At 39.3% G+C, this 22500-nt stretch overlaps 3 protein-coding genes across 4 annotated transcripts in view; 2 read left to right on the top strand and 1 right to left on the bottom strand.

Annotated features, from left to right (window-relative positions):
• LOC138057466 (transcription factor HES-1-like) overlaps positions 1-1716 on the bottom strand; it is a 1723-nt gene extending 7 nt beyond the window's left edge. The window contains exons 1-4 of the mRNA XM_068903484.1: positions 1531-1716; positions 1313-1408; positions 1015-1108; positions 1-677 (exon numbers count right to left, since the gene is read on the bottom strand). The exon at positions 1-677 is cut by the window's left edge and continues 7 nt beyond it. Coding sequence (XP_068759585.1) covers positions 247-677; positions 1015-1108; positions 1313-1408; positions 1531-1593 — 684 coding nt within the window. The 5' untranslated portion in view covers positions 1594-1716 and the 3' untranslated portion in view covers positions 1-246. The remainder of the gene's footprint in view (positions 678-1014; positions 1109-1312; positions 1409-1530) is intronic.
• Positions 1717-11688: 9972 nt separating this feature from the next.
• Positions 11689-20099, top strand: LOC138057465 (transcription factor HES-2-like). Its single transcript, XM_068903483.1, has 4 exons — positions 11689-11901; positions 12519-12614; positions 14327-14423; positions 18269-20099. The coding sequence occupies exons 1-4, from the start codon at positions 11839-11841 to the stop codon at positions 18643-18645; spliced, it is 633 nt and encodes a 210-aa protein (XP_068759584.1). The 5' UTR covers positions 11689-11838; the 3' UTR covers positions 18646-20099.
• Positions 20100-22426: 2327 nt separating this feature from the next.
• LOC138058261 (beta-2 adrenergic receptor-like) overlaps positions 22427-22500 on the top strand; it is a 40504-nt gene continuing 40430 nt past the window's right edge. Inside the window, exon 1 of one of the 2 annotated variants that reach the window (XM_068904170.1) lies at positions 22427-22500. This exon is cut by the window's right edge and continues 74 nt beyond it. The gene's annotated coding sequence lies outside the window, so the exon portion shown is untranslated. The other variant, XM_068904173.1, reaches the window with a different exon arrangement.

Raw genomic sequence — 22500 nt, 5'->3', positions numbered from 1 at the left:
TGTGATTTCTTATTCTTTTCTTTATTAATAACTGCTTGGCAGTAAATTCCACTCATATTTCAATGCATAGTGTATAATTTTTCATTCATAGAATCTCTGTGGGAAATTTATATACATGAAATTGACATAATAATAACATCGCACGCCCAGGGTATTTCTGGCGCTTGTCGATACGGGATTTCTTCCGACGAATTAAATTGAGAAATCGTACTTTTATCGAAATATATTCAAAGCAATGTTCTTTATTTACCACGGACGCCATAGCGCTGTTTTCGTTGCTGCACGTGGAGAACTGGCCGATGAAAAGCTGACTTTCTGTTTGGGAGAGACTTGAAAACTGAGGGGAGACGTTGGTACAGCTATTTCGCAAAGTTCAGACTGGACCTGGCTGACAGGAATGAAAATAGCGGATTTACTTTGTGGCGATGGCGGCGGTGAAGGATACGGAACCCATACGGCGCTTGGTGAAATGGCGGGAAAACTTGGGGTCATGGCGGGAATCCCTGCCGTGTGGCTCGTGGCAACTCGGTTATTGACGTTACTATGGCAGCATGATGCCAAGTGATTCAAGAGTGTTTCTTTGAGTTGGTCGCTGCCTTCCGCTGTGAGAATATTTGTTCTGACTTCGTTTGCGCACTGATTGAATCCAGCTCTGTACTCGGCCAGCGATTTGGAATCTATAAAGAAATATAGACACGACTTTAATTTTGTGCTCTCGTTCTTTGCCAATGTTGTGCAAAGGTTTCACAGTGAAACTACCTAAGCTGTCATAATTAAACGAAGTTATTCATCCGCAAAAATGTGCCACTTTTGTAAACTGTACCGTTGCTAAAAGGCAAAGCTCTTTTTTGTGCAAGGTATCCTATTTCGGGAAGGAAGTCAACACGGAATTGTATGTAATTTATATTATATACGGCTTATGACTTTTTAAAGCGACCTGTATTTCGGTCATCTCAGTTGTGTTGTGGTTTGTATGTAAATTTTGCTATCTTTATAATTATAAACGAGACTCACCTTCGTTCAAAGTGTCCTTTCGCTGCATCGCTCTCAAGTAAGTTACAGTCATTTCTAAAACGTCCGCTTTCTCCATCTTCGAGTAACGGGAAGCCTGCAAAGTTAAATGAAATGAAGAGGGAATGGATGAGTAATCTGGAAAACTGCAACTAATCAATCCGGCTGTAAAAGTCTGAGGTTGTCACAACTAAAAACAGCGAGGACACGAATTTATAGCTTTAACTAAGACTACTGACTTAAGAACAGCGACGGCAAGAACATGATTTGTAGCTTTATCACTAAATTCTTGTGTACTTACATCTTTATTAAGCAGATCCAAAACCAAGTTTTTCATTTCATTCAAGCTGTCGTTGATTCTTGCACGGCGCATTTTTTCCATCAGAGGCTTCTTCGCCTAGAATCAAAACAGGCCAGATTTGAATAACGAACTTTAAAAGTCGCCTAACATCTTGTGTAACAAATGTGTCAAATCAGCAATTAAAAAATGATGAATTAGGCTTCAAACATTACGCTTACCTTTCTTCTTTCAGAGAGAATCTTGCTAACGTACATAGAACTATCGATGCATTCAACGGCCATGTTGTTTTTTCAAGTTTGGAAATTTGTTTCTGTAAGTTTTGTTTGAGAGATGTTGACTCGTTGAGTGTTTCTGCGAACTGTCTGACATGCATGATGCCCGCCATTTATATTCATCAATCGTGGGAAAAAATCCGGGTCGTGTGCCGACATTAGATGAGCCTTATTTACAAACACCTGTCTGCTGACAATCGGCTTGCTGCAGAAAACAATGCTGGCTACACACACAATGCCAGAACCGTGGGAACAGTCAATTTTGATTGGTCGAGCGCTTCGAGTCACACGATTACTGTTGTTTGCATTGTTTCCCGCCTTCAGTGGCGCGTGAAGAGCGTGAGACCAGGCAAATCTGATTGGCTAACACGCGCATATATCATTATGCTTGCGCTTCTTGTACATTCAAACAAAAGCAAAATGACAGTTCTGGATTCTTACAAGCGGGAGTCGAGGCTCTCCTCAACACGTGTCCTTTATTGACACTATAATATTTCAACGCCGAACGCGGTCTTTCCCGAAGCTTTCACCATGTAAACCTCTGACTCAGCTTAATATTGACCGTTTTAGAAAGTTTAAGCCGTTCTCTTGTAATCCACGTGCTGTGGAAAACATAACAGGTATTGTTTTTATTGTTCGCCTGCTTTAGTTCTCAGTTGATTCCTCTTTGCACTTAAATCGCTCATTGTACACCGCATTTCAATGACAAAAGCGGGCTAAAATTTCCCACGGTAGAACGAATCGCGAACTAAATGGGAAATAAACGACACATTCCCCCACTGCACTTAATCACACGAGACCAGGTGTAGATATATTTGTTTTGCTATAATAACGACACCGATATGGATATTGCTATGGACCGCAGACAATTTGCGGTTCGAACCAACGAACGTCGGAAGTTTTGACAATGAGTAATTTGTAATCACTAAAAATATCGATTTCTTCAGACCATCTTTATGGAAAGTTGACCGGATCATTTCCTCAGTTCACTGAGGCCGAGACAATCATTGCAAGCAGTGGCTTAAATGTACAGTTGAAGGAAGTGTGGATTTAAAGTGCGTAGAGTGCTGAAGCTAAAGAGACTCCGTTGAGTAGCGTTTGACTCCTGTTTCCTACACTGACTGATGGTACAGAGAAAACGGGCTACTTCCTTTGTCCTATCCCCCCCAAAAATTGGTTCTTCTCAATATTTTACTGGTCTTTGTTACCAATGAAACGAGGTAAAATAAGGCAAAACACAATCCCAGCTTATAGGCTTGGCATGCAATAAGACGAAATTCGCCAAACTGAATAAGGGTCAATAAAAGTTTTTTGGTCTCATGAAGCGGAAAACGTTGGGAGTTTCTTTGTGCTAATAAATTATATCAATCAAATGCAATAATGATATGATTTGATAAAAAGATGATCTTACATTCATTTGGAGTAACTCTGAAAACATCGTTTCAAAACAAAGTAAGCTTAGCCTGTGCTTTTAGGATAAGTTTTAAAACTGGATTCAGCCAAACCGAACTAGAGTTGCGTCAAGTTTTTCCTATATCCCTTTCCAAGCGTCCATTTTAACTAATTAACTCAGTTGATACTAATTTTAGTGCCTTAATAAACACCGAATACGAAAGGACACAGTTTCTTTGGCGAATAAAAACTTGATAGTACATAACAATAACTCGACTCGTTTGTAATCATGGAGTCATGAATTTTGTTTGTTTTTGTTTTACAATATACCCTTCTTTTCATTTTCAATTTTAACAAAATTAATCAAGTTCAATGAAAGCTAAACGAACTCGCATTTTTCTGCTCTCCCGCTAAGACCGGCCCTTGGGTTCATCCAAATCGAGGTAGGATTATTTGCCTTGAATTAGAATACACTTGCGACTTCAGTGTTTCCTGCAGAAAAATAACTCAACATTATCTGTTCCAAGTTTTCATCTGTTAAATTAAGTGTTAAATTTGTTATTGCTTTTCCGTAAATGTATAATACGTTGGAAACAATAGAAGTCTTTTGATTTATGCGAACCCTGTCAAACCCTTCCTTTTCACGGTTGAAGATTCAGGTAAAGTGATATATAAATGTCAGAAAAAAGAAAAACTTGAAAAAGAAGATCTTGTTTTTACGATGGGTCTGCTAATGTCACTGCTGTCAATATCAAAAATTATTTTCAGTTAGATAGCTTTGCTGACGCATATTCGTGAAGGAAGAAACAAAACTTAAGTTGATCCATGAACTTGCCGCCGGGAATAATAGCTGTCCAACCCCTCACAATATTCCGTCAACGATTTTTTTCTCTAAACTCAAATGTTAGCAAAAAGAGAAAATGAAAAACGGTCTTGCGACAAAATAAAATAGTACTTTGGTTATTGTCAGTGTATATTGCATGGATCAAATCATGAAATGATTCAGCCTTGGACCTATGTTATGGAAACTGCAGCTGTCCCTCTTACCTAGCCGGTATATTTCCTTTGGCAAGATTAACCTAGTTCGTTCTCTCAATAGGTAGTTAGTTTTTTGCTGAGTAGTTGATTTATCTTGGTTAATTCCTAACTTAATTACTTTAAATCTCTCAGCCCTGTTGAAGCTTGGCAAGCTAACTTACGCAACAAAGACTTCTAAATTAAGCAAAATTCTAGTCTTCCGTACTTGCTCTCCGCTAACGTACTGTGCCAGTAAACCTGAACATACCTACAAAGTCATCCACGGGAAAGCTCCCGCTTATCTGTCCAGTTCAGTGTCGGTAAAATCCAAATCCTATTATCTGTATCACCCTTTTTGATCCCCCTAAAGGCAAGATGCTGGTAACTCTTGGAGGGCGTTCATTTCAGGCGGCCGTACCACAATTATGGAAAGCCCTACCGCCAAGTCTACGAGATGTCACATCAGTTCAGACTTTCAAGAAAAATTTAAAGACATTTTTATTCAGGAAAGCGTTCGCAGATAGGTTTACTTTAATAAAATTTTAGGAATTATTATATTTTACTTGTACATGTTATAATTATTATATACTTTTAATCATTTCTATATTAATTATTGTAATTAGATTTGCTATTTTATTTCATTTTTAAGACATGTAAAGCGCTTTTTGATCTTTCATTGCAAAAAGCGCTACAGAAATATTAAAGGGCGCACCGTCGGCTTCCATTGATACCAGCCTGTAGCTGAAGGAACTACCGACGTTAAATAAAGTTACTTTACCCTTACCTTTACCTTTATGACTGGCAGTGACTCTTTTAGCGGCTGCCTGGGCGTCTCAGCTAGCTGGGCTCAGTGAAAAATAGCTTGCGTAGCTCCCGGTATTGTTGGCGCGAGAGGCAAAAGAATGTAACAGCTTCCAAAACAAAGCGATTTCAACCAGCCAAGCGTGACTTTTCTTTGTTTTGGGATGTCCCAGTGCGTAGCTTGCCATCTAGCAGTGCAGATTTTATACCCTGTGACAGTTTCATGCAAAGGGCCCAATGTATTACTCTTTTCGAAAATAGGTCAACCCATGTAGTACGGTGTTTGCTCTCTTCTAAGTTTTATGGTTTCTCGGCGATATTAGTACACTTGGTACTTAATAAAGGCAACTGCTCAAGTAGACGGGACCGTCTTCCAAATTATAGAAAAAAAAAAAAAAGCGCAGTCCATGATATTTAACAATTATTCCATGAGCGCGCGTTTGGATATGACCACTCTCTTATCCAACAAGCGCGAATGGAATAATTGTTTTATTAAATTCCTTAAACTCCAAAAGTTTAGAAGTACGAAATACGAGCGAAAAAAGCGAGAAAATCCTAGCGAAATCGAAAAAAGTTGGTGAAGATGCGATGTTGTGTAATACCTCGTGGTCAGACAGACGCATGCAGGCTCATCACAAAAACATTTCTTACCTTTTCGCGTATCTCTAAGCTTCGAAAGTGATCCAAACTTTCCACAAAAACGTTTTTCTTTTGCTTTATACCGAAAGAAATTTCGCTTTCTGGCGTAAACGTTTTTAGTTTAGCAACGCTAAGCGCAATCATTTACCATATAAGGTCAAACTAAGGTATATGAGCTGATAACCGAGATTGAGTGAACCAATCAGAGCACGAGAATTGCATTATCCGAGGTTGAGAATTTAATAATTGCAGATAATCGATAACATATGACATAAGGTCATTCAGTTTGCTCCACAGTTTCACTGCATGTCAACCTTCAGGTTGATACTGAATAGAGCTCACCGATCTATATAAAAAAAAGAACACCTCAAGTAGACTTGTGGTTTAAAGAAACATTTTAGAAGAAATCACACGGGACTTTGCAAAATGTTTACGTTTTATTATTACGTACACAATCACCTCCCTTACTTTCCATTTTCACCTTTGGAATCAACGTTTACACAAAATACTGATCAGTATACTGAGTTTGCATTTGATGCATTGAATACAATCAGAAACCCATAAGAGTTGAAACGTGTAACGCGCGTTCACAGCTTCCGAATATTCAGTGCAAACTGATTGGTTGAATGTTTCAGTGCTAAGTACCATATTTGGAAACCCCTCGCTCTTGTTGTTCCAAATATGGTACTTAGCAAGTTGAATATTCAGAAGCTTGTTTCGCAGCACACAAGGGGCCGTTACACGTTTCAACCCTTATGGGTTTCTGATACAATACGACCCAAAAAACTCCTCTAAGAAATTAGACAGGCAATCAGGTTTTTTCTTTTTTCGTGTTATATACGTCTGTATAAATTTCCTGAGCTAAGAGAATGGGCCTTATTCGCGCGGCGGCCATATTGGCCATAGACAAAGGTTTTCTTACCCCGAGCCTCGAGTTGAAATGTTTGGGAACGAGTTTCGGTGCGCAGAAACAAACGTTTTCAATCCATCAGGACTCAACATGGTCGCAATGTGATAAGATTTTCAAAGGAGAGAAATACTATCTTTTTATTGCTAGATGTTCCGGTGATATTTCCTGCATTTTTGTGAGCTATCTAAATTTGAAGGCAGAGTTTTGAACAAGGCTCTCGAACAACCTACGTCGTAGCTTTGCACAGACAGTCAGGCTTTTATCAAATTGCTCAATATTTTTGTTGGGACGGCTAACGAAATGAGCGGCCATGCTATTAAGCTTAAGATATCTTAGCGTAATTAGGTTAAGACGTTTACGGAAACGAAGAGATAACTAAGTTAGTGAACCACACATGAACAGAAGGATAAAGGGAAATGACCTCTCTCGAGCATTTCTCATCTTTCCGCCCGCAGTCCACAAAGGCCAAGTTTATAATTAGACTTGAAAAGTTTGGCAACAAACCACAGACACATACTAGAATGCAACACTTGCTCTTTATTTGGCGCTAACTGAACAAAACATCAAATGATCACCATAATTTTATTTATTTTACCGGACAGCATGGGAATTTATTCTCTCAGAAGAGGAGGAAAAAGAAACAAAATAATTGGGACTGCCGATTCGATATGGATGTTGGAGCATCGCGCTACCGCGCGCTCTGTTATTCGTATACCGACAGGCCCTAAGAATCCTTATGTCTCTTAAATATAGATAGATCTGTAACCAAGAAGGAAGACGGTATTGCTGCAAATGAAAGTCTTAGTTCGCGCTTTTTCGAACAAGGGAAAGAAGCACTTCCACCCGTCCAAAAATGACTTTCGTTTTCAATAAACTCTCTAACGCTTTGCACCCAGTTACCTTCTTCAAGCAAGCAGTAATATAAGTACTGATACTGAGGGTGGAAAAAGCGACATGCAGATAATGTCTTATCAAATTTACAAACCAGGCTGGCATTTTATTTCAGACTTATTTGTGACACATCCCGTACCAGCTCTGTGCTCAGTTCTCAAGAGCCAGTTAAAAAGCAAACAAGCAAATGTGCTCATTTGTGATCAAGACTATTCTATAGGCACGAAGGCTTACAAGAACATTGCCTTTTCTTATTTTATTTTGGAAGAGTACAAACCGTATCAAAACCGCTTTTATGAAAGGATCAGCTCAGCTTTCCGTAACCGGTTTTCCGGCTCTGGACATGGCAAGAATACATTTAAGTTTCCTTTTTATCAGTGGTTTTTTGAAAGGAGTAATTTTCTCTTTCTAGCCAAGGGACTTATGTCATGGCAAAGCCACCTTTCTCTTTTTAATGTGTAATAACAATAGCCCAATGGATATTCTATTCAGTAATTTGTATTAACTCAGACAGGAGTTGTGATAAAAGTAAACTGCACGGAAGTTTGGACATAACTGGCTTGCAATTGTAACAACGAAGGTGTGGCGAGCACTATACTAAATGCAGCTTTCTAATGGTTTTGTCGACGAGCAGTCTCCGGTTTAATTAGAGGATTAAAGTAGTTTATATGCGTGCAGTTTTAAGCGGTCCAGACGAGAAGTCACCACAAGCGGAAGGCTCTGTTCATTGTTCAAAAAAAGCATGCATGAATATCCGACAAGTGTCTGAGAGTGTTGTCTTTGAAAATACAGTTACATCTTTGTGCACAGTATGGATGATTTTCAACCAATCTCTTTGAAACACCGATATGAATGCTGCGGAAATTTTCAAATAATGGTGAACACATAAAACGAGCTTGCAAATGCATGAGAGATCTTTTGTATGTTTTCAGCGAAACATTAATTGCGTCGATGAATTAACGTGCAATCCACCTTCTAATATACATTTCTTTCATTCATCGAGTCCTTAATTCGACGGGGAAACAAAGTGAGTTCAACAAAACGACCAGCTCTCAACCGAGTGGCTTCATAGCATTGTATCGGCATCGCAGAGGTCATTGGTTCGAATCCCGTCGAAGCCACCTGTATTTTTCAGATGATTGCTTAAATTGCCCAGATAAGTGCAAAGATAACTTCTCTTTTTCGTTTTTAACCCGCACTTATATACATTCATTTCACTTAACCATGCACCTTCTCATGGTACTATTGAATTGACGACGTGTTGTCGGTCGTAATGCCCTTTCTCGTCAGTTTAGCTAGACTGCTAAACTTCAAAGTTAAATGAAAATCAATGTTAAGCTATATAGATCGTTTTCACCCGCCACGTTTATTTAAGCCGGAATAGAGTACCTGGGTTTATCTGAAGTGGGACTAGGGTAAAAATGGCCGATTTTAGAGGCAGACGCATGGATGCCCCAAGGATCCTAAAGTAAGTTTACACCGCGTGAAACAGGATGGAAAACGACCTAGAACTCGAAAAGTGACGAGTTTTTAAAATGATTTTGCTTAGATAGGCTATCCGCGACGACAAAAAGAGAAGAAAAGGGAAAAGAACTTCGTCTTTTTGTACCTAATTAAGGCTTTTCAAGTTCGAAAAAAAAAGATCCTTTTTGTTCTCGCTTATTCTCCTCTTAGAAAAAGGAAATATATATTTGCTTGCAAATAGTATTTTTATGCCTTTCAACCCTACTAAGTTGTTCATTATTTGGCCTGGGACTTGCGGGGGAGACATTAGCAATTTTATCGAACGTCCTCTAGGGTTTGTCGGTGGGTCACGTGATTGTGTAAGCACACGAACGTCATTCGCGGCTATCACGTCGACGAGACAAGACGCTAGTTTAGCCTAATTCTCCAATATTTAGAAATATTCATAAAATTGTCAAATCTTTAGAAGGAAAACTTTGATCTGATCTTTCCATTTTATGGGTCCATTCATTCTGCTTCATCTTACGTTTGTCAACTATTGGTCATGGAACCAATCTCTTGAGATACATTAACAATGTTTTGGAAAGTGAAATCCGCATGCTGTATTGTTTCACACTTAATACATAATAGTGTAACTGAGAAAAATGCAACTTGGCCGAAAACAATTCGAGAGATTGCAAAGCTTGTGAGTTCGATTTGAAATCGCAGGTATCTAGACCAGAATTGTACGACCCAAAGTTCGGCTACCACCTAGCTTAGTACACCCATCTTGGAATCACATTTTCAGTTAATAACATGATATTTATCGTCATAAACAAAATAGTTCATTTTGTTAACATAAATTTTATTTATCCATTTTAGGACAACTGGTTTTCATTATTTCCTTGGCGACAAAACCGTCACCTAAAAATATAACTTGACTCTATCATTAGTCTTTCGCGATTATTCAGTCTCGTTCACGTCCTACAATGTGGGCGAAGTAGTCTAAAAATAAATTGGTTCGAGCTGTTTCAGAGTTAAAATAGAGAATGAAGATTTCTTTGTTGAATGCTTACCTTGTCGTCAAAACGTCAAATTTGTTGATTTCACGTCGTCGTTATTCAGAGGACCGCTATGATGCTTGCTAAAATCCGTGCTGCACGTGCAGCACGATTATTTATGCTCTTTTAACCAATGATATTACTGTTTTGTGGCAATTACGTAGTCGTAGCTGTCGCCGTTTCTTAAATTCCCTAACGCGTAGGATTGACATCATTTAACACTCTGGGTGCGAGTCACTCATGCCGTACCACAAACCATGCTGAATGTAGAGGATAAGGGAAAACTTATAGGCGAATGAAAATTGGCCATTATAATGAAAAAGTGGCTGCATGAGATAAACCGTGACGCCGTTTCAGTTCCTTTAACTGCTAATTGAATTAGATACACAGGAAGATAGATGAGATCTCACTGAATTATATATTATAGCTTCGAAAAAGTTTGGAACTAGGTTATAAGTAGTAAAAATTAGAGCTAAAGCTAGCTTAGTATCCCCATTCGCCCTTGTCACACGGTGGCCATATTGTCCCGGGAGACCAAAAAAAGCTTTGTTTTGCAACGCCAAGCCTCATCCCCATGGTTTCCACTGCGAGGCTTGGCGTGGTAAAACAAAGCTCTTTTGGTCTCCCGGGACAATATGGCCGCCGTGTGACAAGGGCGAATTGAGACATTCCCAGTATGTCATTTCTCGAGTTAAAGTTACCTATGCGCGCTTGAGAGATTTTTCCAAAACGAAGACTGGACTTTTCAGGACAATGTACATGTCACTTATCTTTGAAAGAAAGGCATTTCAAGGCATAAATAACTTCGAAAATACTTCAGTTGTATTTTTTCTTTTGTCTTTTCTGTAAACTGGAAGGAAGAAAGATTCAGAATATATGGATCGTCGTCCGACAAGTGACTTTTCCCTGCCAATCAAAGGAGTCACTTCCCGAAACGTTTCTTGTGGATCTTTATTTTGCACTGAAAAGTTCGAGGTTTTTGCCATGCTCGTGATTTTCTTTTCTTGAAAAAATGTAAACTGAAAAAATGCCAGAGTATTGCATGCGGCAAAAATGTCGCGTTTTAATCAACTTCACATTTTGATGATTAAGTTTAGATTAAGTTATCCAAAAATAAAAATGATGATCATTATTTACTTTTTGTTTCAGCTCAGTATCGAGGAAACCGGTAATTGTTGGGAGTAACAAAAAGAAAGAAATAATACTGTGATAACATCGGCAGACCGTAACGGTTGTAATTGCCTTCTCGAATTTGTCCCAATAATGAGCCACTCTGTCATCTCTGGTATTTTTCTGCCAAAGAATTGTTTCTTAGAAATTACTTTAGTATAAAACAATTGACTATTTCAATCTTAGTAGATTGTTATTTTCCCCCGAAATCAAACAAACACGGACGCGAAGAAGCGACTGTACCGTGGGAAAAAGGAACGTGCTTTTGTTATTCTAATAATATGTGTACCCCCGTGTGAAGCTCAAACAAAGACCTGTGAATCTTACTGCAACATGAAAAGCAAACGACCTTTAAGACTGACACACGTGGAGAGAATATATGACGCTTGTTCCCAAAACTTCGATGATACAATTTTGGGCTGAGAAAACGAATCTGCACACCACGGATGGTATACATAGCTGCTTGGCTTGCTGTCGCTCACGCGTGGACGGACGTGCTGTTTATTTTTCATTGATTTGAGGCGCTCCAGATAATCTTACCCCTAATTAATAGGAATGGGCTTCTGATTAAACACGCACCAATCAAGGTCCCTTTTCTCACACTCGTTTCCCGCGGTCATTCCTGCTGTGATTATGTTCTATTCAAGCGGCATGTGCCTATTTTGTTTCGACCAATCCGATTTAAACGTTCCCACGCTGGATTCAATTGCCAAGTGAATGGTCATAGTCCTCATCTATTAAAGTTATTGTTCAAGGCTATGTGTTCGCTAAAGTGTTTACAAATAATTGACAATGAAGTCACTGCGAAAGAATTTTACGCGAAGAGGGAAGGAGTCGTGCACGTAAATTGTCCACACAGACAAAGACACAAGATATTATCTTGTTAACACCTGATCGTTAACAAGGACACACACGGTCTCTGACGGAAAAATGAACTTCCAAGCACATAACACTACTGACTATGTCAGCAAAATTCGCTTGGAGAGAAGAAAGGTAATTGCTAGCTGACTGTTAATTTTTATTGCTTATTTGTTAATAGCCCCGTTACGATTTTGTTTAAACAGATATGTAAAGCTGACATAGCGAATTATAAGTCGACTGGGACGCGATGAGTTTTGAGGGGATATCAAGTAAAATAAACGCAAAAAACTGATTGCGGAAAAAATGATTGCAAGGTGGTAGTGGAAACGTGACCTTTTTCATAGAAACTAGTCGCAATAAATGCCTTAAACTAGACCTATTCGGTAGCGCTAGCCGAGGAGAAAAGGTGCAACCCGTTTTGCTAGATCAGCATTTTGGTTTTCATAAAGTAATCAGATTTATTCTTTAAAAGCGTTACCTGAACGAGATCCTTTATTTCAGAGGCTAACAAGAGCTTTCATAATTATTAAAATTCAGCAATAATTTAGTTTTGGGGTGAGAGCGTTACGATTCTAAGTGATTTTCTTTACCTCCATACAGTTTACACAACTTAGTTTAACTTTACTCTCAAGGGAAAGTTCATAATATAATTTCATTAGCAGTACTGTGTAAGAACTTTGCCTGATATACTTGGCACCAAGAACTTAAGTTCCATTTTAAATGCATTTACAATTAATTTCCTTTGTTAGGCGCAGAAACCAAAGATAGAGAAACTCAGACGTGACAGAATTAATGGCAGCTTAGACGAAATTAAGCAATTGGTCTTGGAAGCTTTGAATAAGGATGTAAGTTTTTTTCCCCTAAACTCATTAATTAAACCCTTTCACCGCCATAAATACCATCGACACTTATAGACTTCACGCTGTGTAACGCCAGACGATTTTACTCGTCAATTGGGTGACAAGAAGGAAGAACAAAGAAAGAAAATTTAATCCGTATAATGTTGCTGCGCTTGATCAAATGATATTCAAAATATCCCAAAGATACAATATTTCACTGCATCTACTGCTCATTTCTGAAAATAATATATTAACATTGATTAGATGTAACTAAGCAAACATACTCGCAGTGGACAACTCGAAAATGTCTTCTCAGTTTGATCATTGTGCACCGTCAACGGTACGAATTCCTAGCTTCCTATAGTTTTCTTACCAATACTTAGTATGCACCTTGGTAACACTGTAGTCGCATGGTGAAAAAATGTATAATTGCGCGTGCAAAGAATAATGAAAGAATAGAGATTTGTTCTGGAAGTCTCTCAAGTTTAGACTTTAAATTTGTTTTATTGAAACCATTAGCATGCATTTTATACCGTTTGAATTGGAAATTCCATTTCATTCTAACTACTAAAAATAACATTCAACCATAGTTATGATTCAACTCAGGTTCTCGACAGATTCAACGTAATTCAAAAATTTAGAGAGAATGCAAAACGCAAAATGAATTGGGCGTAAAAAGTCTCTGAATTTTTTAAATTCCAACCATCTGAAAGAAGAAGAATAAGGACAAAACAAGAAATATTTGGTGATCAAATATTTAAGTTATTGCCCCCACAGGGTTTTGGCCAACAGGCCAGAATCCGAGGAGGCAACCTTAGAAGTCCCCGTGTAAAAAGTGCAAATGTACAACTAAAAAGTGGTAGATATTGTCGTGGGAATCAATCTCTCTCTGATCAACAGGGCCCGCAAGGTGGTATCGGTATTGCTAAAACGGGCGCGCGGGTGGTATTGGTATTCTTGTACACGATCGAGGTGTTTTAGGAAACTCGTACGGAGACTGAACCAAGTGCTGTTCGGATTAGCGATTGAAAAATCACACATTGCAGCAGATCTGAAGCAAATCGAATTGCCTGGCTCAGAAATTGATTTTTCCCAGACACAAATTAAATCAGAGACAGGGGCGGGAGACGATTTGTCAGACACAAATTGGAAACAGGAGCGACATGTTAATCCAGCGTATAATTTAAACGTATCTCAACTGCCTTTCATACTATATTAGGCGGGGGCAGACGTAGTGAAAACTATTACTAGTTGGTTGAGCCTTGTTAATTATGTGGTGGTAGTGCGGCTTAAGCACGCGCGTTTTTGAGACGCGGACGGCAACCGGAAGTGAGTTGTTTTCCCTTTAAACTTGTCTTCACACAAACACATTCACATTGCTAAGTATCTTTTCTCCATTACAAATGATTAGTATAAAAGGCTAGGAGACACCACTGTCTTGGCACTCGAAATGTTCTCTTCCGGTTGCCGTCCGCGTCTCAAAAACGCGCGTGCTTAAGCTCACTTTTAGGGCCCGGAGATCAAAGGAAAAAGATTTGTTCGACTTTGAGCCTGGTAGTCTCTGGTTCGACTTTTCGGTTGCAGTAAATAGCTGACTGGTTTGCTTCCGGCTCGTTGGGATTGCAGTTGTTGCCGTTTCATTGGCCTTGAAAAGCTTCTAGGGGAGTTGTATTCGAAATTGACAATGACACATATATAACCATTCTTTTCTTGTTTAGAGTTCAAGGTACTCTAAGATGGAAAAAGCTGACATTTTGGAAATGACAGTGCAGTTTTTAAAAGGTGTACAAGCGAGGCAAAGGCTTGTAGAATCTGGTAAGGAGGTGTGAGGTCATTTGGGCGAAAGCGGAACAAAGCATTTTCTTCCACACCAGCTTTCTTGTATCGCTCTCACCCATCACCGTTTACTGCGATTTTCATAATCCTGTCGGAAGAAAGTGCTAAGAACCAAATTGCTTTTGGGCTTCCATCAATCAAATTTCCGAACATAGCGGGCAAGACTGACTCCGCCTCCGGAAAGTGAATTGGAGTTTTTTCTTTAGTTCGCAGCTCAAATTCTATTATGATATCTTTTTAGAAGTTATGCAGTAAAAAGATTTGTACAGGTTCCATCGCTTTCCATCAGCGTCGAGTTCGAATGTACGAATGTACTTGGGAACCAAAGATGCCGACCCGCGGGAGGAGGGGGTGCTTGAGTTAGCTTTCGCTGGGTATTTGCCGCTGGCCTCTCAGAACCCCTATCCCTTTATAGTTTAGGGACTGTGCAATAATTATCAGGAAGGGGTGGGGGGGGGGGTCCTAAGATGAGCTTCACCAAAGGAAAAATTAGATAGGCCCCCCCCCTCCAGCAGCGTCAAGATTAGCTGTGACCCCCCCCCCCACCTCACGTTCTCTCAAAATTATGATGTGCCCCCCCCCCTCTCTAACCCCTACCTTTAGATATTGAAAAACTTGAGAACAGATACCAATATCTTTTATCCGACAACCCTGCTTGTGCAGGAAGGTTTCTCCGAGAGGATTATAAGCCAGCTCCCCATGATGACAGCAACATCAGACATTGCAAACAAGAGGCAAATGATATCCAGGACAAGCTTCATGCTGTCGTAACCAAGTTAGAAAAACACTGAAGACTGGCCTCAGCTGTTTACACAATTTTAATGCTGAACAACTCTCAAGTCGGTTTAAACGTTCTGCATCTTGTAGAAGACCTGGATAGGGTGATGGCTAAATATAAAGCGACATTTCCTATTGGTGCCAAATCTAAAGCATCCAAATCAAGAAAAAAGAAGAAACAGAAGAAAAAAAAGGAGAAGAAGAGGATTGCTGCCTCAGAAAGCCGTAGGACCCGAACCTGTATAATTTTTCGGTCTTTGGGAGGTGAACCCATTGATGACAACTATGAAACAGAAGTATGTGGCATTCCTCAGCTAGAAACTGTAGACCTAGAAACCCTCTCGCTGTTTAAATCAAGAACAGACCTGGCATGTCTGCAGGACCTCTTAAATGCCAAATGTTTTATTGGCAAAGCTCACAACGTGGTTTGTGACTTCTGTGCATGAGCGATTGTTTCAATCTATCATATGTTGACATTCTAAATAAGTTAAAGCATGTGTTTATGTTGATGCAATATTTAGACATTATGGATAGTCAAAGGCGTGGCATCTGTCTATTTGGAAAATGTTTATTTATTCGTTATCGAATTTGTGAAATTTAATTAAGACCCCCCCTCAACTTACTTGAGAAATCTAATGTAGAGCCCCTCCCCCCTCCTTTCCATTATCTTAACTTAAGGCCCCCCCCTCTGGTTTTAGGGCCCCCCCTCCTGATAATTATTGCACAGTCCCTTATTTCATGGCCAATTATAGACCACAGCTTAGTCACTTTCTGCTTTATACATAAACCTTACATATAGCCTTTTAGTTGTAATTTCAAAACGGAATGAAATGCGACTAGTAAACATTAAATCAACAGCGCTACAGCTCTTTCTGAAACGACTTCTTTTTTTGCTGCGAATCTTCCCATTTTAAAATCCCACTAGACAGAATTTTCTTACTCCCAAAATCCCGACCCTAGTAACTCTGTCGGGAACTCTGTTGAAAATGTAACCCCATTATAGTCAATCCAGTCGTGAAAATGCTACCCCATCCAGCGGCACATCCCCGTTAGCCATTAACAGGAAGTACACTCCCTTCCCCCCCATCCTTGATTCTGATTGATTGAGGGAAGCGGTGAGATTCCCCAGAATTATGAAAATCGCAGTAAACGCTCCCAAAAAATGACGGCTGGCATTTTGGCTCAAGTTGTGAACTGCCGTTTTCAAAAGCCTTCCACACGTCTTGTATTATCGTCTTACAGTGCAACGCCGCACCTTTCCGTGGCCACCCGACAAACTTTCAAATTTGACAACTACGTGTAAGGGGGTGTTTACATGTAAAATCTCATACCGGTACGAGTTTCATTCTCGTACGAGTTATCAATTTCATACCGCGTTTACATGGACGACACCAATTTAGGCTGATTTAGCAACAGAACGGGAACGTCAATGGCGACGTCGCGCGCAGCAAAACTACCAATGAGAATTTAGAATAGAGAAGAAAAGAGTGGAGTCTATTCTATTCTGAATTCTCATTGGTGTTTTTTCTGCGCGCGCCGTCGCCACTGCCGTTCCCGTTCTGTTGCTAAATCAGCCTAATTATTGACACAGGGATGACGCATGAACCAAAACAATAATGGCGTCCAATGTAGTACTGCTACAACGCATGCGTCAATAGTCCCAGTCCACCACGACTTGACGACTCGTACCGGAATGGGAGTCAATGTAGCGTTTACATGATACCGATATAACTTTTCATACCGTTATGAGAATTTCGATCCGGGACAACTACCGGGATGAACTCATACCGGTATGAGTTGTACTGGTATGAGATTTTTCACCGGTATCATGTAAACAAATACAGAGCGATAAGTAAGAACCGGGATGAACTCGTACCAGAATGAAACTCGTACCGGTATCATAAAAACACCCCCTAAGACGACAACTCAACAACCCATGCAACGGTGTTCAACTTACAACCGTGCGAACTTTGCAAGGAGAGGTGACTGTCAATCAAATTCGCACACCCTGATTGGCGTATAGGTTTTAAAAAACTTTGTTAGGTGGCCACGGTAAGGTGCGTCGCACTGTAAGTGTACCTCTGCACACTTCAAAAGCTTTTCACACGTTCGTGGACAAAAGGCGATCGAAACCGCAATTTGAAAAGTAGACTTTTTTACTCTGTCTCGCATAAAACTTTTCTATCCATCAATGTGGAACCAGAGGGTTAAAAGAAAAGCAACTATTACCGAAGTAAACTAAAGAAAAGAGGAAAGGAAAGGTACTTTATTTAAGAGTCTAGTCGTTCTAGCGCTGGAGTGCTAATTGGGGACATTGTAAACTGAAATCAACAAATTGACGCAAATCAAATTCAATATATTTACCGCTACCAAAGGCAGAAGGCTTTTTCAGATATCTTAAGTCGATCTATCTATTTGAACAAAAGGCTGCGGGCCCCTTACAAACGAAGTGGGAATTACTGAAATCTTTAATTTAGGAAACCCCTCCTTTTTCTTGCTTCTTTTATTTTGATAAGTCCCTATAGACCAATAAATCCTTTACTGCCTTTTCGTAACAGCCTTTCAACCGACAGCCCTTAAACTTTAATGCTTTGATTAACTTTTCAGTATGGGAAGTAATGTACACTGTTTTACTTTAAATAATTATGTAAATATGTCTTTCTTGTACGTAAGTCGTTTGTATTTTATGTGTGTGTGGAATATAATATAATTTAATTTAAAAAATTAAAGAAAAAAGACGCCTACTTTCTCCCGTGGGATATGTAACTTTCAGTTAAGTTATTTTTCGTTGATTCGTTAACGGTAGCATGTCTTCCTTGAAGTCTGCTTCAAGAAGGCGTTCCTCATCTGGCATCATAAAATTAACCACATTCATGAGGAGGAACTTTGACCGCCAATTTACCAAGTTTCGTGTTACAAATTTCTCCTTTAATGTTAATCTAGCTTCTATTATTTTTGCCTCGACCACGCTCTTCTATGTCTTTCATTTATATTGCTCTACACTTCAAAGTGGTAATTGTAATGTTCTACTAATTTGTTTCTAAAAGGGATAAGATCACAAGCCGAGCACACCACCGAGGTGATAACACAGACTTCAGCATCACAAATACCTTGCATTGCGCAAACTCAGCTGCAACTTGGAATGAACGGCGATCATAAGCCCGTGCCAGTACTGCCACTCTCCATTTCACCCTTTGTGGCGACGAATATGGCCGCCATGGCAACTCGACCGACCTTTGTATGGCCTCCTTACCCTTCGTCGCCTCCTTCACCCACAGAGGAAGCAAACCAACCAAGTGACATACTCTCACAACAAACCATTTCAACGCTTCGAAATGGAAATCCTCCTACATTTGACGCCGGCCAAATCATTCCTGTGACGTCACCTAGCAACGTCATTCCGCCAGTATGGAGGCCTTGGTGATAAACAGCACGACAATTACCATTTTAAAACATTTTTTGATTAATTATTTCGAAATTTGTTGCGATGCCACCTTGGCAAGCCACAAGATGTCGCTAATGTGACGTCGGTGATAGCAGTCATTCTATAGTCAAAATGAGATTCATTTTTTATTGTAGTTGTTAATTTATTTCCCGGGTACATCTGTAAGTGGGTGGATTACTCATGTTAAGAGAGGATGGTAGTTAATGCCATTTCTATATTCCCGCCAATAAACGCTTCTTCTCTTCACAGTTATGGGTGGTTTTCACGTTACGTCATCGCCGCCATGTTGGTGGACGAAAACAGAAAATCATCTTCTCAGTAGCTCTTTTTGTTCATCCACCAGCAATAATAGTACATTCCAGCTTAGTATTGTTATCGGTGTCTCAAGAGATTGGTTACAAACCATCTATTGGTTATTCGTTCGTTGGTTTATTCAGCCCGTTAATTTATTTTGTGCGTTCTTTGGCTTGTTCGTTCGTTCGTTCGTCCGTTCATTCGTCCGTTTGTTCGTTCCTTCGTTCATCTATTCATTCATTTTCCATTCACTCTTCAAAATGTATAGATGGTTTTCACCTGACGTCACAGCAGCCATGTTGGTGTACAGAACAATAGAGGAAAAAGTCTTTTGGGAATTTGACTGTATTCTTATGCAAAACATGAGCCATAATTTGTTATTGTTTCGTACACAAACATGGCCGTCTCATCACCTGATTGAGAACCATCTATAGTTCTATCTGTAGACAATTTGTTATGCAAGGGCCAGCTGAACAAACTACAAGTGCAGGATCTTGGGAGATCTAACCAGCAAATAAAAAAATATATATATATCCTCACAGCCGTACAACCAGCCTGGCATTGTTTCTTTTTTTATAGTGCTATTTGTTTCGTTTTTACATACGAATGAAAAGGATAGCTTCTAAAGAAACTGTGATGCTGCGTCGGTGGGATTTGATCGTATCAAATGAGTTGATAAGTTATAGTAAATTAACGTGCGTAAGAAAGATTTATGTGTTGAAATTTCCAGCGAAATGATGAATTAAGGGTAGACTTCAATGCAAAAATCTGAATTTTTAGGATTTTTAGAAAATTTAAGTATTTTTAGACGATAATGTTTAGTAAAATACAGCCGAAAGCATTAAAACAGTTTGGGTGGTTCTGAGAAGCTTTTTCCACTATTTCCAAGCGGGCTCTTACCATTCACATACTACTGGTCAGTGGCTTAGACCATAAGTTATGCTCCCAGCATGCCTTGGTAGCATCACTGCAAGGCCTGGAAGCATAAGAAGCTCAACATTTTGAACCAGTTTGAAGGTGTTTGCATGCAATTTGACCACAGGTTACAAAATTCCCGCATTTTATGCAAGTTATGTAATATTTCCAGAAAAAAAAGGGATAAATCTGTATTATTTAGAATAAATTTTGAGATTTTTAGCGATAAAATTGGGATTCATTGGCATTTTTTGGAGAATTTCCGGAAAGATTCTTAGGTCATTTTTCGAGATTTTTGTATCTAGGCCTTATTAAGGGATAACGCTCAAAACGTCAGCGGCACAAGTCGCCCTTGCGGTTGTTAATTCATCTTTATTAACCCGTTTTAAGGAGTAACATACTCTTCTCAGGCATTTCAATTCCGATTTGTACGCTATCTCAAATGAAATTGTCTCCAGCCACCTACCACCGTCTTCAGCGTCAAGAACACGTACTCTGCCTACAGCCAAAAATACGCACAGTCGCAGTTGTGGCCAATCAATCACAACAGCAGTGCAACTCAAGACACACCTGCTAACTGCGCTCCTAGGTTAAAAACAGTAACAACTAAGTTTACAAAATACTGAGTCGAAAACAAGCCCAAAAATCACCAACGTAATGTGGTAGGTAGAGGTTTCCTTTGAACAGCTATTTATTTACTTTACAGCTATGGGTTACTGCATTGCATGATAATAATGTCCCAACGCAATGTGGCTAGTAAACAGAGTGAAGTCGATTTTGACAGAAAAACACCTTTTTCGTGAATCCATGGGATTCAGTTATCAGTTGAGCATGCGTCGTTCTCGTTCTCATTCGTACAAATTCCTTCGCACTACCCGTTTTTCTTCGGACGCCGACCACTTGCCAAATGTCTCTTCTTATAGACTGTTTACCTCCAATTACCAGGCGAAATGAGCCTCCACTTTCATACTGCTCCCCTCTCCCTGAGTGCAATTTTGTGACTCACCGCAGTCCTCTCTTAGTCTTGTCATCCAAAATGCCGGCCGATAACTCGTATCAAAATACGCCTGCTTTGCAGGCTACTGGGACTTTAGCTTTCTAGCAGTCTCTAATGCGGAATTTCCTTGACCTTAATTTCTCGTGAAAAAGGTAATTCTTATCATAAATATACGATTTTGAGTTTTACTTTAATTTGTATGCACGTCACAAGTGGAATTCATCGTTTTCCTTGGTGGAGTACGATTTTTTTCAGTTTTTCTCGAAGCAATCCATCAATTTCAGCCTTTCAGCCTTTCAGCCTATATTCTATAGTGAAATATATAAGTTATCTTTAGGATAAGGAGCATGAAGCTTCAAGATAAAAAAAATATGATTTTTGTCTACATCTGAACTCCTTAGGCATCCGCTGATAAAGCCACATACACGTACAAATCGGAATTACTCTAAAGTGAAACCAAAAAAACATAGCCGAAGTAACAACAAAGAAGAAGTATAAATAGTCCAGTTTTTGACATGAGCTTAAGCGAACAAAAGCTGGAAAAAGCGTTTTAATGTGAATGGATGATGATTGACTTAAGTAATCACTTGTCACTTTTTACACCAATGTGATGAAAGAAAAACATCACGTGACTTAAAGGGGAAATTTTTTTTCAGTGCTGTGAATATTTGTAGTCCTTTGCTATCTGATTTCGTAAGGATTTGTCAAAGTTGCTTACCTTGGTACGACAGTCAATTAAAATTTTTTTGCTAAATATCACTTCAAAGAGTGTTGCCGAAATTACTCCATTTCCTCACATGATGCATAACAACAATGCTATTTATCACCATGCACTTATCTCTTGTTTTTCTTTCCTTATTTAATGTCACCCTATTTTTCTTCTTTATACATTTCATATTCGAATGTAGTACTACTTGCTGATCTTGTTGATAGCCTGGCCACAACAGCCTTCAAGAAGAAGAAAGAGTGTTAATAATTGATGGTACAAATTCATGGAAAAAAAATAGAATCTCTGCTTATAGAGACAAGGAGAAACTTTATTCCAATGACTTACAATGAACGATACTGTTTTGGCATAGAATTATAGTAAAACGTAATGTTGCTACATATTGCGCGCCATAAAGGTTTTGGCTCTGAACCAAACTTTTTTAGATTGACATTTTTACATTGAAGAGTCTCCCGTCATAATTGGCCATGCAGTGATCAAAACAAAAGTTTGTTTTTTTACTAAAGCCGGGGATCACGAATGACAACCTAATGCTTCAATTGACTAAAAAACGGTTTGCGATCAGAAAAGAAGACTTCGGTAAAGCCCGTATATAAAAAAGAAAACTGCTGAAAACTACGAAGTCGTGTTCTCATTAATTGCTATCATTTTAGGCCGGGTTCGACAATTCTCCGTCCCAAAACTCGGTATTGTTATAGCCGATTGACAAGTGCGCTCAGTCAATACCCCAGGGACAACATATGCATATGAAAATTGTTTTGCCGAAACTATCGACTGCTAAAAAAAACAGTTCCTAATTTTGCCGCGTTGTTTTACAAAACAGCTGCGGTGAATAAAAACAATTGGAATATCGTCGAAATGAAGAGGGAATGACAACAACCTTACTGCTTCCTTCAGTTTA

The sequence above is a fragment of the Montipora capricornis genome, chromosome 7, assembly GCF_036669925.1.
Source record: "Montipora capricornis isolate CH-2021 chromosome 7, ASM3666992v2, whole genome shotgun sequence".
Taxonomy (NCBI): domain Eukaryota; kingdom Metazoa; phylum Cnidaria; class Anthozoa; order Scleractinia; family Acroporidae; genus Montipora; species Montipora capricornis.
This window is presented reverse-complemented; position numbering and strand designations above follow the sequence as displayed.

Excerpts from the sequence above, each read along its gene's own strand:
- LOC138057465 (XM_068903483.1), top strand. The coding sequence starts at position 11,839 with ATGAACTTCCAAGCACATAACACTACTGACTATGTCAGCAAAATTCGC. Across the intron at positions 12,615-14,326 it reads TGGAAGCTTTGAATAAGGAT|AGTTCAAGGTACTCTAAGAT; the intron begins GTAAGTTTTTTT and ends TTTCTTGTTTAG. Across the intron at positions 14,424-18,268 it reads GCAAAGGCTTGTAGAATCTG|GGATAAGATCACAAGCCGAG; the intron begins GTAAGGAGGTGT and ends TGTTTCTAAAAG.